The 12,228-nt window shown below is 40.5% G+C and overlaps 1 protein-coding gene across 1 annotated transcript; it reads left to right on the forward strand.

Moving 5' to 3' along the window:
- The first annotated feature begins 7,360 nt into the window (after nucleotides 1–7,360).
- Nucleotides 7,361–11,663, forward strand: Dmrta1 (DMRT like family A1). Its single transcript, XM_051188162.1, has 2 exons — nucleotides 7,361–8,118; nucleotides 10,768–11,663. Exons 1-2 carry the CDS (start codon nucleotides 7,485–7,487, stop codon nucleotides 11,610–11,612), a joined length of 1,479 nt encoding a protein of 492 aa, XP_051044119.1. The 5' UTR covers nucleotides 7,361–7,484; the 3' UTR covers nucleotides 11,613–11,663.
- Nucleotides 11,664–12,228: the final 565 nt, after the last annotated feature.

A 12,228-nucleotide genomic window follows, 5' to 3' on the forward strand; every position in this document is an offset into this window, starting at 1 on the left:
TGCTGCCTTGGGAACGAAGGTCTTTCTCCAAACCCTGCAAAACTGCATAAGGAATGATGGCTATTATTAGGACATTCGTTTTGCTCTGACATCCATAAAGTTAAAACAGACAAGAGAAGCTTCCTTTACTGCCCACAAAATTTATCAGGCTTTGCTTGCTGTGTGGTTGAACTGGATGAGCTAGCTATTCTGGGAAAGTCTTAGTTTTTCATGATTAAAAATTCAAAAAAAAAAAAAAGAACCAAAAGACATTTTGCCTTTATTGAAAACATTAACAAGTATTTAGTAAAATGCCATTTATCAAATTAGGTGCCTAGAAAGAACATTGCACTGACCCTGTGCTGTCACCATCAGTGCAAACCCACGAAGAATGAGGACAGGTTCACTCTTTTTCTCTTTCATAAGTGGAGTGAATAGACATCTTGACAGAGCCCAGCTGCTAGTTCCATGGACTTAATGAGTTTCTTAAGGCACCCCACTGTTTCTCAATATTAGAGAAGCATATGGCACAGTTAATGTTTAAGTGTGGATTTATTTGACTTTTTATCATGTATTTTCCGCCTGTGCTTTCAATTTCTTTAAGAAACCCTGTGTGTTTGTTTACATGTCTATGTGGTCATGTCTGTAGGTGTGAGATTGACAATTGTGCTATTTTGATGGATATGTAAACGAAATGCCTCTTTATTCTTAGTTGCTATCAAAAAGTTCTTGGAGAAGAAATTGAAATAAACATAACTATATTCTAGCTTTAATGTGATTTAAATTATTTACGGCTGTTTTGAAAAGTAATAAGGACATAGAAAAAACTTAAAAAACATAGAAATGCCAAAAGAGTAGTATTTGTTTGCCATCCTGGATATTATAAAATAGCGACATAAGAGCCTAGAAACCAAATGTAAGCATTCTTATAGAGATATCTAGCCAATAAGAGATGTCCTAAGAGTAATAAGGTAATCAGACTTGGAACAAACAAAAGCAAGACATAAAAGGAAAGAGATTTTCCCATTCTCCCTCTGGTGATTATTTCCCAGAATCACATTTGATAATGAATCTCAAGCTATGTGTCTTCATGTGCATCTTCCCACCCCATTGTATCTGACTAATTACAGTGAAGCCACACATGAGAATTAAGTTGATCCCTGGGGCCACCTGAAAGAGTCCCATGTTAGCTGCATTATGGCTCTGGGTTTTGATGTGCAGCTATTAGTTTCCAAGCTTTGACTTTGAAGACACTGATCAAAAACCACCACCTTCTACCCAGCACAATAATCCTGTCAGACCTGATGACACCTCGTCACAGCCACCTGATGCTTACAAAGAAGTAGATTTCAAAACCAGGAGGTGCAAATGGCAAGGAGCCAAGAAGGGACTGATGTACCAAATTTCCTTGTTTAGGCTCCTTGTGGTGAATAGAAGCCGTTTCTATTACTCACATGGCTTTTTAATTGGGACACTTCTACTTACAGGAACCATAGACTGGCAGGGCAAAAGACAGAAGACAGAGAGGACTAATGTAAAACTTTCAAAGTTAGCCTTACCATGTTTTATCACAAAAATGAGCAGAATGTTTTCTGGTTCCTACAGTACTCCTCCTGAAGCATAAATAGGTATTTGTTATAGCTGAGGGGTTGATTTACCTATTTTCTTTGTGTTCAGTCAGCAGAATGTATTAAGAATAAACACTAGCATCTATCTTGTTTTAAGGTAATCACTTCGGTTCTCAAAACCGGCAGATAGGAACTCCCTGGGAAAGCTTTTAACTGTTTCTCCAAGGCCAACTGGCAAGGCTTCACAACAGTGCCATTGAGAGAGAAAGATTGCCTTTGAAATCAGCTTGACAGGAATAAAAACGTATCTAATTTGGCTTCCCGGTATTCTGTAGAATAAAAGGAAAAGATGTTTCAAATTTCTGGTTGGGTAAGTACCAGAAAAAGTCTTGCTTTGACTTCTAACTTACTGCTGTTTACATGGTGGGGTGTGGCAAAGAAAACCAAGAAACAGAGAATAGGAGAACATTCCTGAAGTTTACTAGGAAGGAGGCATGGAAATTAGACTTCAGAACTTCTATGTTTAATTTAATTTGCAAAGGTTTTACCTTTCTTTAAAACAAAACTAAACAAAACAAAGGTTTATTTTATTTTTACGTGTGTGTGTGTGTGTGTGTGTGTGTACACACACAGACATGCACATGTGTGAGTGAAGCTGCCTATGAAGCCTAGAAATGGGCATAGGATCGCCTGGAACTGAAATCACAGGCATTTCTGACCTGTCTGAATTGATGTTGGGCTCTGAACTTTGGTGTTTTGCAAGAACAGTATGGGCTTTTAACTATGGAGGCATTTCTCCAACCCCATGCTTTGCTTTTTAAGTGGTACTGTGTTAAGTGGGACTATTGGATTCTGATGAGTAAGCCTTCAAGTGCCACTCCTGAGTCATTGTTTCATAGGCAGGGCTGCCTTGCAGGCTGTTCTAACTTGTACTGCGGTGGGCACCAGGCGTATTTTGAATTTAGCAAAGAGTCTGAATACTATGCTATCTTGAGGACTAAATTTCTCAGAAAATTTGTTTTCTTTTTGTTAAAGGGTAATGTAAGTGTCTTTGATAAGAGCCTTGAGCATACTGTATGATAGCCATGGAGCCCAGTGCAGTGCTATGCTCTGCTGTTCTCAGCTACTTGGAAGCTGAGAAGATAGCTTAAGCTCAAGAATTCAAGGCTTGTGAGTTCTCCTCTGAGACCCATGGCTGTGCTTACCCTGGGCAGTTGGTTAGGTTTCCAGGAGGTGTGGTTACCTCTTGTTGATCATATCTTAATTCCAATTAGAGTTGTTGGTTGATGTCAAGTATTGTACTATTACACACAACCTTAGGGTTATCGTGCCATGCTGGTCTTTGTTTCAGCTTATGGGTGTTTCAACTTTTGTGAAGCCTTCTGGTACCAAACTACATTATACACATTTGTCCTTATACCCACAGGAAAGTGTAATCCTTATCCCACATCAAGAAAACTTCTCTTTGCAACAGATGGAGACCAATCACAATTGATCAGAATGAAAAATTATGGAGCATAGTCCCAAAGAATGTATCTATAACACACAGTATCTATTCCTTAGGCTTGGGGGTTATTTCAGAAGAGGAATAGAGAGATTGTAAAAGGCAGAGAAGCAGAAAGTTTGCTGTGTGATTCTGGTTCCTAGAAATGTCAGAAGCTCCACCCATAAAATCTCACCAACATGACTGACTGAACATGAACTAAACATGCCCAAGTGGAGGGGCAAAAACCCATGAAGCCTCAACCTTACACAAAGAGTCATAGGCAACTAACAAGTGCTGAGGTGGGGCAGATAACTCATTGGTTATCCAATACCAAATGATCAGCCATGAAAACATATATACAAGTAGCATTATATAGACTGATCTGATTTTGTTTAGAAAAATACAAATGTGTGTGTTTAATATATATGTACACATGTAACAACAATTAATAAAAATAGACCACAAATGTGAAAGAAACCAAGGAAGCATGTGGGAGGGTTTGGAGGAAGGAAAGGAGGGAAAATGATGTAACCATATTACAATCTCTAAAAAATAAAAAAAAAAATTAAAAAAGAAAGTGCCATGAGTTATGTACGCTATTCACACAATAAACTTAGATTTGTTGGAGTAAAACAAAAACAAAGAGGACCGTGTGTGTTTAAATAAATGTGTTTGTAAGTAACTTCAATGGCACCTAACTTTTTTAACAGTGTGGTTCTGCTGTCTTGTTTTCAATACTGGGCTTCTCTGTTTAGTGCTGGCTGTTCTGGGATTCATTTTATAGACCAGGCTAGCCTTGAACTCACAAAAATATGCCTGCCTCTGTCTTCTAAGTGCTAGGATTAAAGAGGTGTGCCATCATTGTCCAACCCTATTTTTTTTTTTTTTTGATAGTCTGCCAGTCAATAGATTCTTTAGTAGAGATTTTGTTAATTCACCAATTTTGTGCCAGTCTGTGTAGTTTTCCTACAGAACCACCAGGATATGTCATAATGAATGGAGGTTTTGCTACCGTTTGCTTTAATTACCTCAGTCATAGTTCACCAGGGATCTGGAAATTGATCACTTTTTATGAGGTCAAGTTTTGTAGGATTGTTTTTTTCCTGGAATTTCAGGTTTATTGCTCTCAGTTCAGGAGAGTGAAGCATCAGTTTCTTAGCATGAATACTCATATGGGATGATGAGCAAATATACCACATGTTAGAATTCATGGACACTTTAGGAAAGGAATTTTGTGATACAAGCCAAAAGTTTTAAAAGTAGTTACAACCTTTAGTTCAGTAACAACTGATGCATAATAAATTTGTGATATTTAACATATATAGTTAGATGAGCCTAGGCATATGTATGTACAAGTAAAATACCATTACAACTTCCCCCTTTTCCACTTTTGATCTTTTGTAATCTCTTCTCTCCATTTTCCTATGCTCTTGCTTATCCTAGGGAACATGTGCTGGTGAGCTTTCACATTGATTTCTAGAATTTTGAATAAATCAAACTGTACCATATATATCATTCCTGTTGCCTTCTTTCTTTCCCACATAATAATTATTTTTAGGACCATTGTGCCACAGAATGCACATTCAGATCCTTTTATCTGTGATTTGAGATACAAATTAAAGTTAATGTTTTGCATACAAATGCCCAATTGTTCTGGCAAAGATGCTGGGAGAGCAGCCCTTTTCAGCTGAGATATCTCAGCATGTTTGTCAAGCTCTGCCTGTACCTTTATGTGCAGGTATGTTTCTAAACTGTTCTGTCCCGTTGGCTTTTCCCTCTCTACACCAGTATTACCATTTTTACTGCCACGACTTTGCAATGATTCCTGGAACAAGGTATTTTTCCCCCCTGCAACTTTATCCTTTTCTAATGATATCTTGGGCGCTAATAAAGTTTTTCCTCTGCACGTTCAGATGAACTTAAGAAATGATCTGACAGTTTCTGTGAAAAAAAATCTGCTGGATTTTTTATCATGAAGACTAATTTACAGACTAATTTACACAGACTTACTGTCTTAACTGTTTTCTTATTCATGGGTGCAGTGTCATTAGTTTATATTAGCAAAGCTTTGTTAGTTTTCAATTTTTCATACATTTCATTATGAATAGTACAAATGTGATTAGAATGCTACCATGAATCCAAGAATAGGTTAACTTAACGGCCATTAACTTAACGGCTGTTTGACTTTATTTTTTAACACATAGAAAGGCAATAATTTTGAATATTCATCTTATATTTCTCAAACTTTCAAAAAGCCACTTCTTAGATTTAGGACATTTTATTTCCAAAAATGTTTTACATATGCATATTCGTGTGTGTGTGTGTGTGTGTGTGTGTGTGTGTGTGTGTGTGAATTTGATGGCATCCATCCCGATCTGAGTGGCTTCAGAATGATTTTTCTTGCCTGGTTATATTGGCCATCATTTCCACTAGAAGTGAACCTAAGAGCCAAGAAGAGGCTTCCTTCTTTTGTTCTGTTCCTGATCTTAGGGAGAGAGAAAGCTTTTATTCATTCAGCGTTAGCCTTGCTGTTTTCTGCAGGTCAAGTGTCTGTTGGCTGAGTTGAAAGTCATAAATAGAACTGTATCTTCCATGCCTTGTGTGTTCATCTGCATCACTACAGTTCTTCTTTCAGATTGCCTGAATTTTATTTTAATACCTAAATCTAGTTTCATTTTCTTGAATGGAAATGATTGTTAGGCAGTATTAGGATCTAATAGAAAGAGAAAAAAAATTACTGAATTTTAGTAGCTACTTCAGATGTAGAGGCTTTGTGCAGGCACCTTATGAGGCATACTCAACAAGAGAGGAAAACACAAAGATGCTTTTTTCCAATCTAAACGTCTTTCTTCATGTAACAGGTTCTTCCAATGAAAAGATAAGGGGACTTCCTATTATAATTAAAACTACTGTTTCTCAGGTAGCATTAAAAACCCATCTTTCATGTGTTGGTTACTAGTTCCACAGCTCAGAATCACCAGACCTTAGGCAGATTTGAAAACGTTTGTTCATCACAAATGCTAGAGGGCTCAGGTAGTTCTAGGCATTGATTGGGGGTGCCCATCACCCTGACAGTTTAAGATTCACTACAAAAGAATAAGAATATTTGGATTGGGATCATCACATGTTTTTAAGTTCCCAAGGTAATTCCAGTGCTTAGGCAGGTAGTATGTCTCCCTGTGAGGACATCTGTATGGTAGGAGGTGATAGTAGTGGAGGTGAAGGTTTGGAGTGGGCAGGTGGGGGGTCATAATGGATTGTATGACCTGGAAGTATCATGGAATAATCAAAATATCATGATGATTTGCCATTTGGGGGGTCTAGAGTATGCACACGTGTTAAAGCAGTTGGGTGTCTTTGTGACTACTTGGCCGAGTCTTCCTTTTGTTCACTGCACTCATGAATTTTCTGCTTCTGATGCTCCTTTGGTTTACAAGCAGTGTGATATCCTCTTAACAGTTAGACCCTTTAAACAGCATCAAGATCGATCTTCATGGCCCTCTTCAGTGTTTCACAAGAGAAATGTGAGGTAGCTTTTGAGAGAGCTTTAACACAATAACTACCCATAAAAATTTCCAGAGAAGAGATTCAGTGACCTTGACAGCAAGCGTTTCAAGCATACTCCCTTGAGTATGGGCGCGTGCACATGTAAATAAATAGAAAGTACGTGAGTGAAGCGCTTGACGAGGAACCGATTCTCCTGTTGATTCAGTCTCTGTAAGCCTTCTCGGGAGCTATTTAGAATAATCTTCCTAGGAGCAGTGGCCACCATTTTCCAAGCTGTGTTGTGCCTCTTTGTCACCTTTGTCACAGTGGTCTCTTGACTTCATCTAGAAAAGGGAAAGACGAGAGAGAAGTAAAACGTTTTACAAAACAAACAAAAAACCCACTACCGATCTTTCAACTTACTTAGTAGAAACAAGGAACTTGAGAAAGAACTTCAAATCTTGTTTAAATTAGGACAGTGAAAGGACATTATTTTATAATCCACGCCTTGAGGAACTAACTGATGGGGGTAGGCCATGGGGGTGAGAGCTTTCTTTTTCCACAATGGCCCTTTCAGCCCTATCAGGACAGTTTCTAATCTCTCCCATAGGCCACCTCCCAGAAAGTCCCCAGGCCCTCCCCTGGCCTTCTTCCTTGTCTAGCCAACAGGGTGGGCGGGGTGGCCTCTCTGGCCTGCCCCTCTTGGGCTCAGGAGACTGGCAGAGCTCGGGACAACTGCCCTAGTCCTGTTCTCTGAGGATCACTGGCTGGTTGCCTGGTCAGGTTCAGGAGCTCCTGGACGAGGCGGTTTCCTGCTCTGGGCCAGGAAAGTAAACTGCTCTGGGCCAGGAAAGTAAACTCGGTGTGCGGAGCTGGACAGAGGGACCTAGGCGGGTTCTCAGCCTGCAGCCCCACGGATAGCTCCAGACAGCGCCCTTGCTACTCCTCAGAGGCGCTTTCTCAGAATGGAGCAATTTCCTTTAGGCCGTAGAGACCGCAATAGCGGCTGCCGACCTCACTTGGCCCCGGGGCTGCGGGCCGCTCCTTCCTCATCGCCTGCGCGGCCAGTGCCGTCGGGGATCCCGGTGTCCGCGGCTTTTCTGCGGCCACCCGGCTTATTCCTGAGATCGGCGGCCAGCGCCGGTCGCGGAGGATGCGCTCCCGGCCCGGGTTTGGATAGAGCGCTGGGGGCGGTGGGCTGCGGCTACCCGCGGACCCCCAAATGTGCCCGATGTCGCAACCACGGCGTGGTGTCTGCGCTTAAAGGCCACAAGCGCTTCTGCCGCTGGCGGGACTGCGCCTGTGCCAAGTGCACTTTGATCGCAGAGCGCCAGCGCGTCATGGCCGCGCAGGTGGCGCTGCGCAGGCAGCAGGCGCAGGAGGAGAGCGAGGGCGGCGGACTGCACCGGCTCCTGTACCCCGGGCCATCGGGGTCCGGGGCTCCGGCGTCAGGGGAGAGCGGCAGGAACGAAAGTCCCCAGACAGTGCGCAGGTCTGAGGCTATAGCTGTGCTGGGAGCCGGTGCTTCAAGGCACTCTAGGAGCCAGGCGGTCCCAGCTTTCAAGGTTTTCCAGCAAGATTATGCAGAGGGAAAGCAGGGTGAGTTCTGTTTGGTTTGATTTTCGTGCAAGAAAATGATTGTTCTGGAAGGGAGCAAGGGCTCCCTAAAGGTGGGCAGAAAGTTGTTTGAAAGAAGCGATGAAGTTCTGGGATGGGGATCTGCAACGTGGAGTGCTCGGAGGGGTAAAGGTACTAAGTTTTCAGAAACAGAAAAGCTCCTTGTCTCCCCTTGATAGAGAAAGATAATGAAAGTGACATGTGAATGATCACATCCGCAGGCTCACCCTGGGAATGGATTTAGACGAAGTCTTTGACTTTGTGTGGGCAGAACTTAAGCTGGTGTTGACAGAAAAAAACTTTAGTGAGTGTGATTGCACTCTTTCAAGTTGTAAAAACCACCGTGAGTCTTCTGATCTTGCACAGGAAACCCATTGACTGTGGTTATTGTGAAGTTCTTTGCTTTGGGGACAAAGTTTTCTAGTCAGCTAGAAACTGAAATTACTGATCTGATTCTCCCCGTCCCCTCGTCCCCTCCCCTATCCTTTTTATTTTTATTTTATTTTATTATTTAAGCACAGTTCCCAAAGGGGTGGAAAGCTTTAGGGACTGGAGTTTAGCTTCCATTGGAAATAAGTTTAAGCCTGCCAGTTTACAGCCGGATAGATCTCATCAGAGTAATTGTAGTATTGCCTTGTAGTTTCTGGCAACAAAGTTATGGTCAGTATCTCCTAAGTGCCCTGAATTAGTTTTTCCTGCAATGTTAATGTCATTGTGTTTCTGTGATTTTTCACAACCTTCTACAGGGCCGATTAGCCTGGAACATTTCATTTCAATCATTTTGATAAAAGTCCCAAACAGGTTGTATTACAAGAAGTTATTTGATAACCGGGTGGTAAGTTATTAATTAGAAAGTTTCCTTAGTTGTGAAAATTGCAGTTCTTAGCAAATCAGGGTGTAATTTTGAAAGAAGACCATCTATGAATAGAAACTTTGCGTTCACTCATGTCTGCTTTTGATACATGCTCTGGTTTACTTCAGTAGACCAACAGATTTTAACAGAACCCTAACTAAAGAGAAGCAAATGCCAAAGTTCTTTTAGCTAGGCTGGTATTGAGATTTGGTTAGTGGTATGGATTTTTGCAAATCTTTGGGTACCAAAGGGTCATTTAACAGGCCTGATGGTTTTATTAGATTATTCTGCCACAAGTCACTCACCTATAAAAAGTAAATTTGTACTTCAAAGGCTTCTTCACTGGTTTTCTAAATTGACTACCTCCTCTTACACAAGATGCATAACCTATAGTAATATATTGCATTGAATATATTTTTGATCTCATTGTCTAAACAAAGACCTACAGTGATACAGGGATTTCCTTATGTAAGAATCTTGCATTCAAAAGAAGGAAGGTCATCTGCATCTAAAACTACAACAATGAATAAAATATCTTTAGAGGTTGAGAGACTAGAGATGAAAGGAATTTTTATGCCAAGTATTTAAAAGAACTTCATGTCCAAATATTGACATGCAATCAGTACCCCCTCCCTCCCATGTTTGTTTTGAGACAGGGTTTCCTATTTATATCCCAGGATGATCTGTAACTATGTAGCCCAGGCTGGGCATCTTTTTGCCTCAGCCTCCTGAGTACTGGGATCACAGGTGTGAGCCCTCACCCATAGCTTGCAGCCAGTATTACTTTATATGTATTTGTCCCCTGGAGTCCAACATAAAAGTAATAAATTATAGCAGAGATGTAATTTTGATACTTCATGTGTTTCAGAAGCAATACATAGTGCAATGAATCACATTTATAAGCAAGTGAAACAAAAGGACAATGAAAATTTATTTCCATGAGGCCAATGTCATTTGACAAGTTTTTGTATTATTTCAAGTTGAAAATATCAGCGTTCAATCTTACAAAGGTCACAACTTTTCTTTCATGGAGTATTGACAGTGTTTTGAGCCTTATAGTGCTGAATTGTACACTATTTACATTTTAAGTAGACCATAGACTTCTTTGGATGGTGTTTAGGACTATGTCTTCAAGATGCAGGGAAACCCCAAAGAATACTGTACATTGTTTACCATTTCTTTATTATGTTACCATTAAAAATGTGGTAGAGACAGAGAGTTTGGGAGAAGTACTGCTGAAAGTCTTGGACAGTTTTACCTTTTCAGAGATAAAGTAAATGACAAGAGGAGATGAAAAGGCAGATAGCACTCTGTGTGTGTGTGTGTGTGTGTGTGTGTGTGTGTGTATACATTGTTACTAGTTTCTTGATGCTAGCTTGTCAGTATAGAATTGAAATATCTTGTTTAATTCTTATGCTCAATATGTTGAGATGAAATCAGAGTTTTTAATAAAATGTTTTCTTTTTTAAAAGAAAAATTCTCTTAATATTGAAATGGGGGCTGTAATAGGTAATAAAGTCTTAATATATTGTGTCTACAGTGTCAGTGCAGCTTGCAGCCATAAAGATTGTTCAGCATTCTCTCTGGTGCAGCAAGAACATATTAGTTCTGAAGCACCTTTAAAATGTGACTCTCATGAAGCCGTTTTTGGGTGAATCAACACACACACACACACACACACACTGAATTATTTCATCCATCATTGTCCTTGAATGGGCATTACTGTGTTGTGGCAAATTTTTCATATGACTGATTATCTTCTGTTTTCTTTTCTGTAGAACCAGAAGAGAATAACTGTGAATCATGCCAAAGTAGACATGAAGAACTAGTCTCCAATACCCACCACCGTTCGATGGGATCATCTCCTAAGTGTAATGGTACCGTGCAGAAACGGGGCTTCATGTCATCTATTTCAGAACACTCAGACAAACCAAACATAATCCTGTCTCCTTGCCCCACAGAGCAGTCAGGAGGAGAAGATAGTCCCAGGTCCTTCTCTTCCTCTGATCTGGAATCGGGGAATGAGAGCGAGTGGGTCAGAGACTACATTGCTACCAGAGCCAGCCTTTCCACAGTGACCTCAAGACCTCGAGACCCTCTTGGAATTCTTACCAGGATTTTCCCAGGTTACAGGCGTAGTCGCCTAGAAGGCATTCTACAGTTCTGTAAGGGAGATGTCGTCCAAGCTATTGAACAGATCTTAAATGGGAAAGAACATAAGCCAGAGTGCAGAGACCCAGCACATGCAGACTTGGAAAATGCAGCCTTTCAGAGAGCTTCAGATTTTACTCTTGCTGGCATTGGCTTTGGAACTCTGGGTAATAAATCAGTTCTCTCTCCTCTTGAAGCCACGTCTGCTGCTTATGGAGGAGATTCAAATCTCTACAGTTTCAATCCTAGGCTAGCTTTCAGCCCACTGCGCCTGGCATATTCTTCTCCAGGAAGAGCGCTGTCTGGCTTTGTGTCGCCTTACCTAACGCCTGGGCTGGTTCCAGCATTGCCTTTTCGGCCAGCATTGGGTTATGCCTTTCCAGGGGTAATTAGGGAGCCGTCCCAACTTCCCAGCAAGCACTTAGTATCTGGTGGTAGACTGTATTTCAGGCCCAATCAGGAACATCTGTAACACAACAACTCTACCACTCTGTGGTGTTTCAGGAACCACCACCACCACCACCACCACACACACACACACACACCTACTTATTGATGTTCTTCATTGAGTATATAAGTGGCTTACCAGCCTTAAACGCTATTTTTAAGCAATGTATAGCCTTTAAACTTGACTTTGTCTTTCCTTTTTCTTTTTTAAAAGCATTTATTAAATCTAAGAAACATTTGAACATTATATGTGCCTTGAAAATTATTACAGGAAATAATTTTATTTTAAACTAATGAATTTTCTCCATAAATTATCATCTCTATTGCAATGACATACCTGCTTTTATTTTATTGCCGAGTTGGGCTTATAGTTGTAAACATTTGTAAAAATGCAATTCATATGGTAGAAAATGAACCAAGGGGGGATTAAAAACTGAGTTTAATTCTATGTGGTTATTATTCTATAACAACTCCCGGCCCTTCTCAGTGTTCCCCACCCACTCGCACCACCACAGGTGACCAGAGTTATTTCAAGTATTTAAAACTATTTTATTTGCATCTAAATGTTCAGTAGTAAGTAATTACAATAAAATTGAATATATTATTTTTGGAATGTCTGCCTTTTTACTCTTTAGCTACTA

The sequence above is a fragment of the Phodopus roborovskii genome, unplaced genomic scaffold, assembly GCF_943737965.1.
Source record: "Phodopus roborovskii unplaced genomic scaffold, PHOROB, whole genome shotgun sequence".
Classification (NCBI taxonomy): Eukaryota; Metazoa; Chordata; class Mammalia; order Rodentia; family Cricetidae; genus Phodopus; species Phodopus roborovskii.

Bases quoted from the DNA above. Each gene is read 5' to 3' on its own strand.
- Dmrta1 (XM_051188162.1), top strand. From the start codon at position 7,485: ATGGAGCAATTTCCTTTAGGCCGTAGAGACCGCAATAGCGGCTGCCGA. The intron at 8,119-10,767 runs GTGAGTTCTGTT...TCTTTTCTGTAG, and splicing joins TTATGCAGAGGGAAAGCAGG to AACCAGAAGAGAATAACTGT.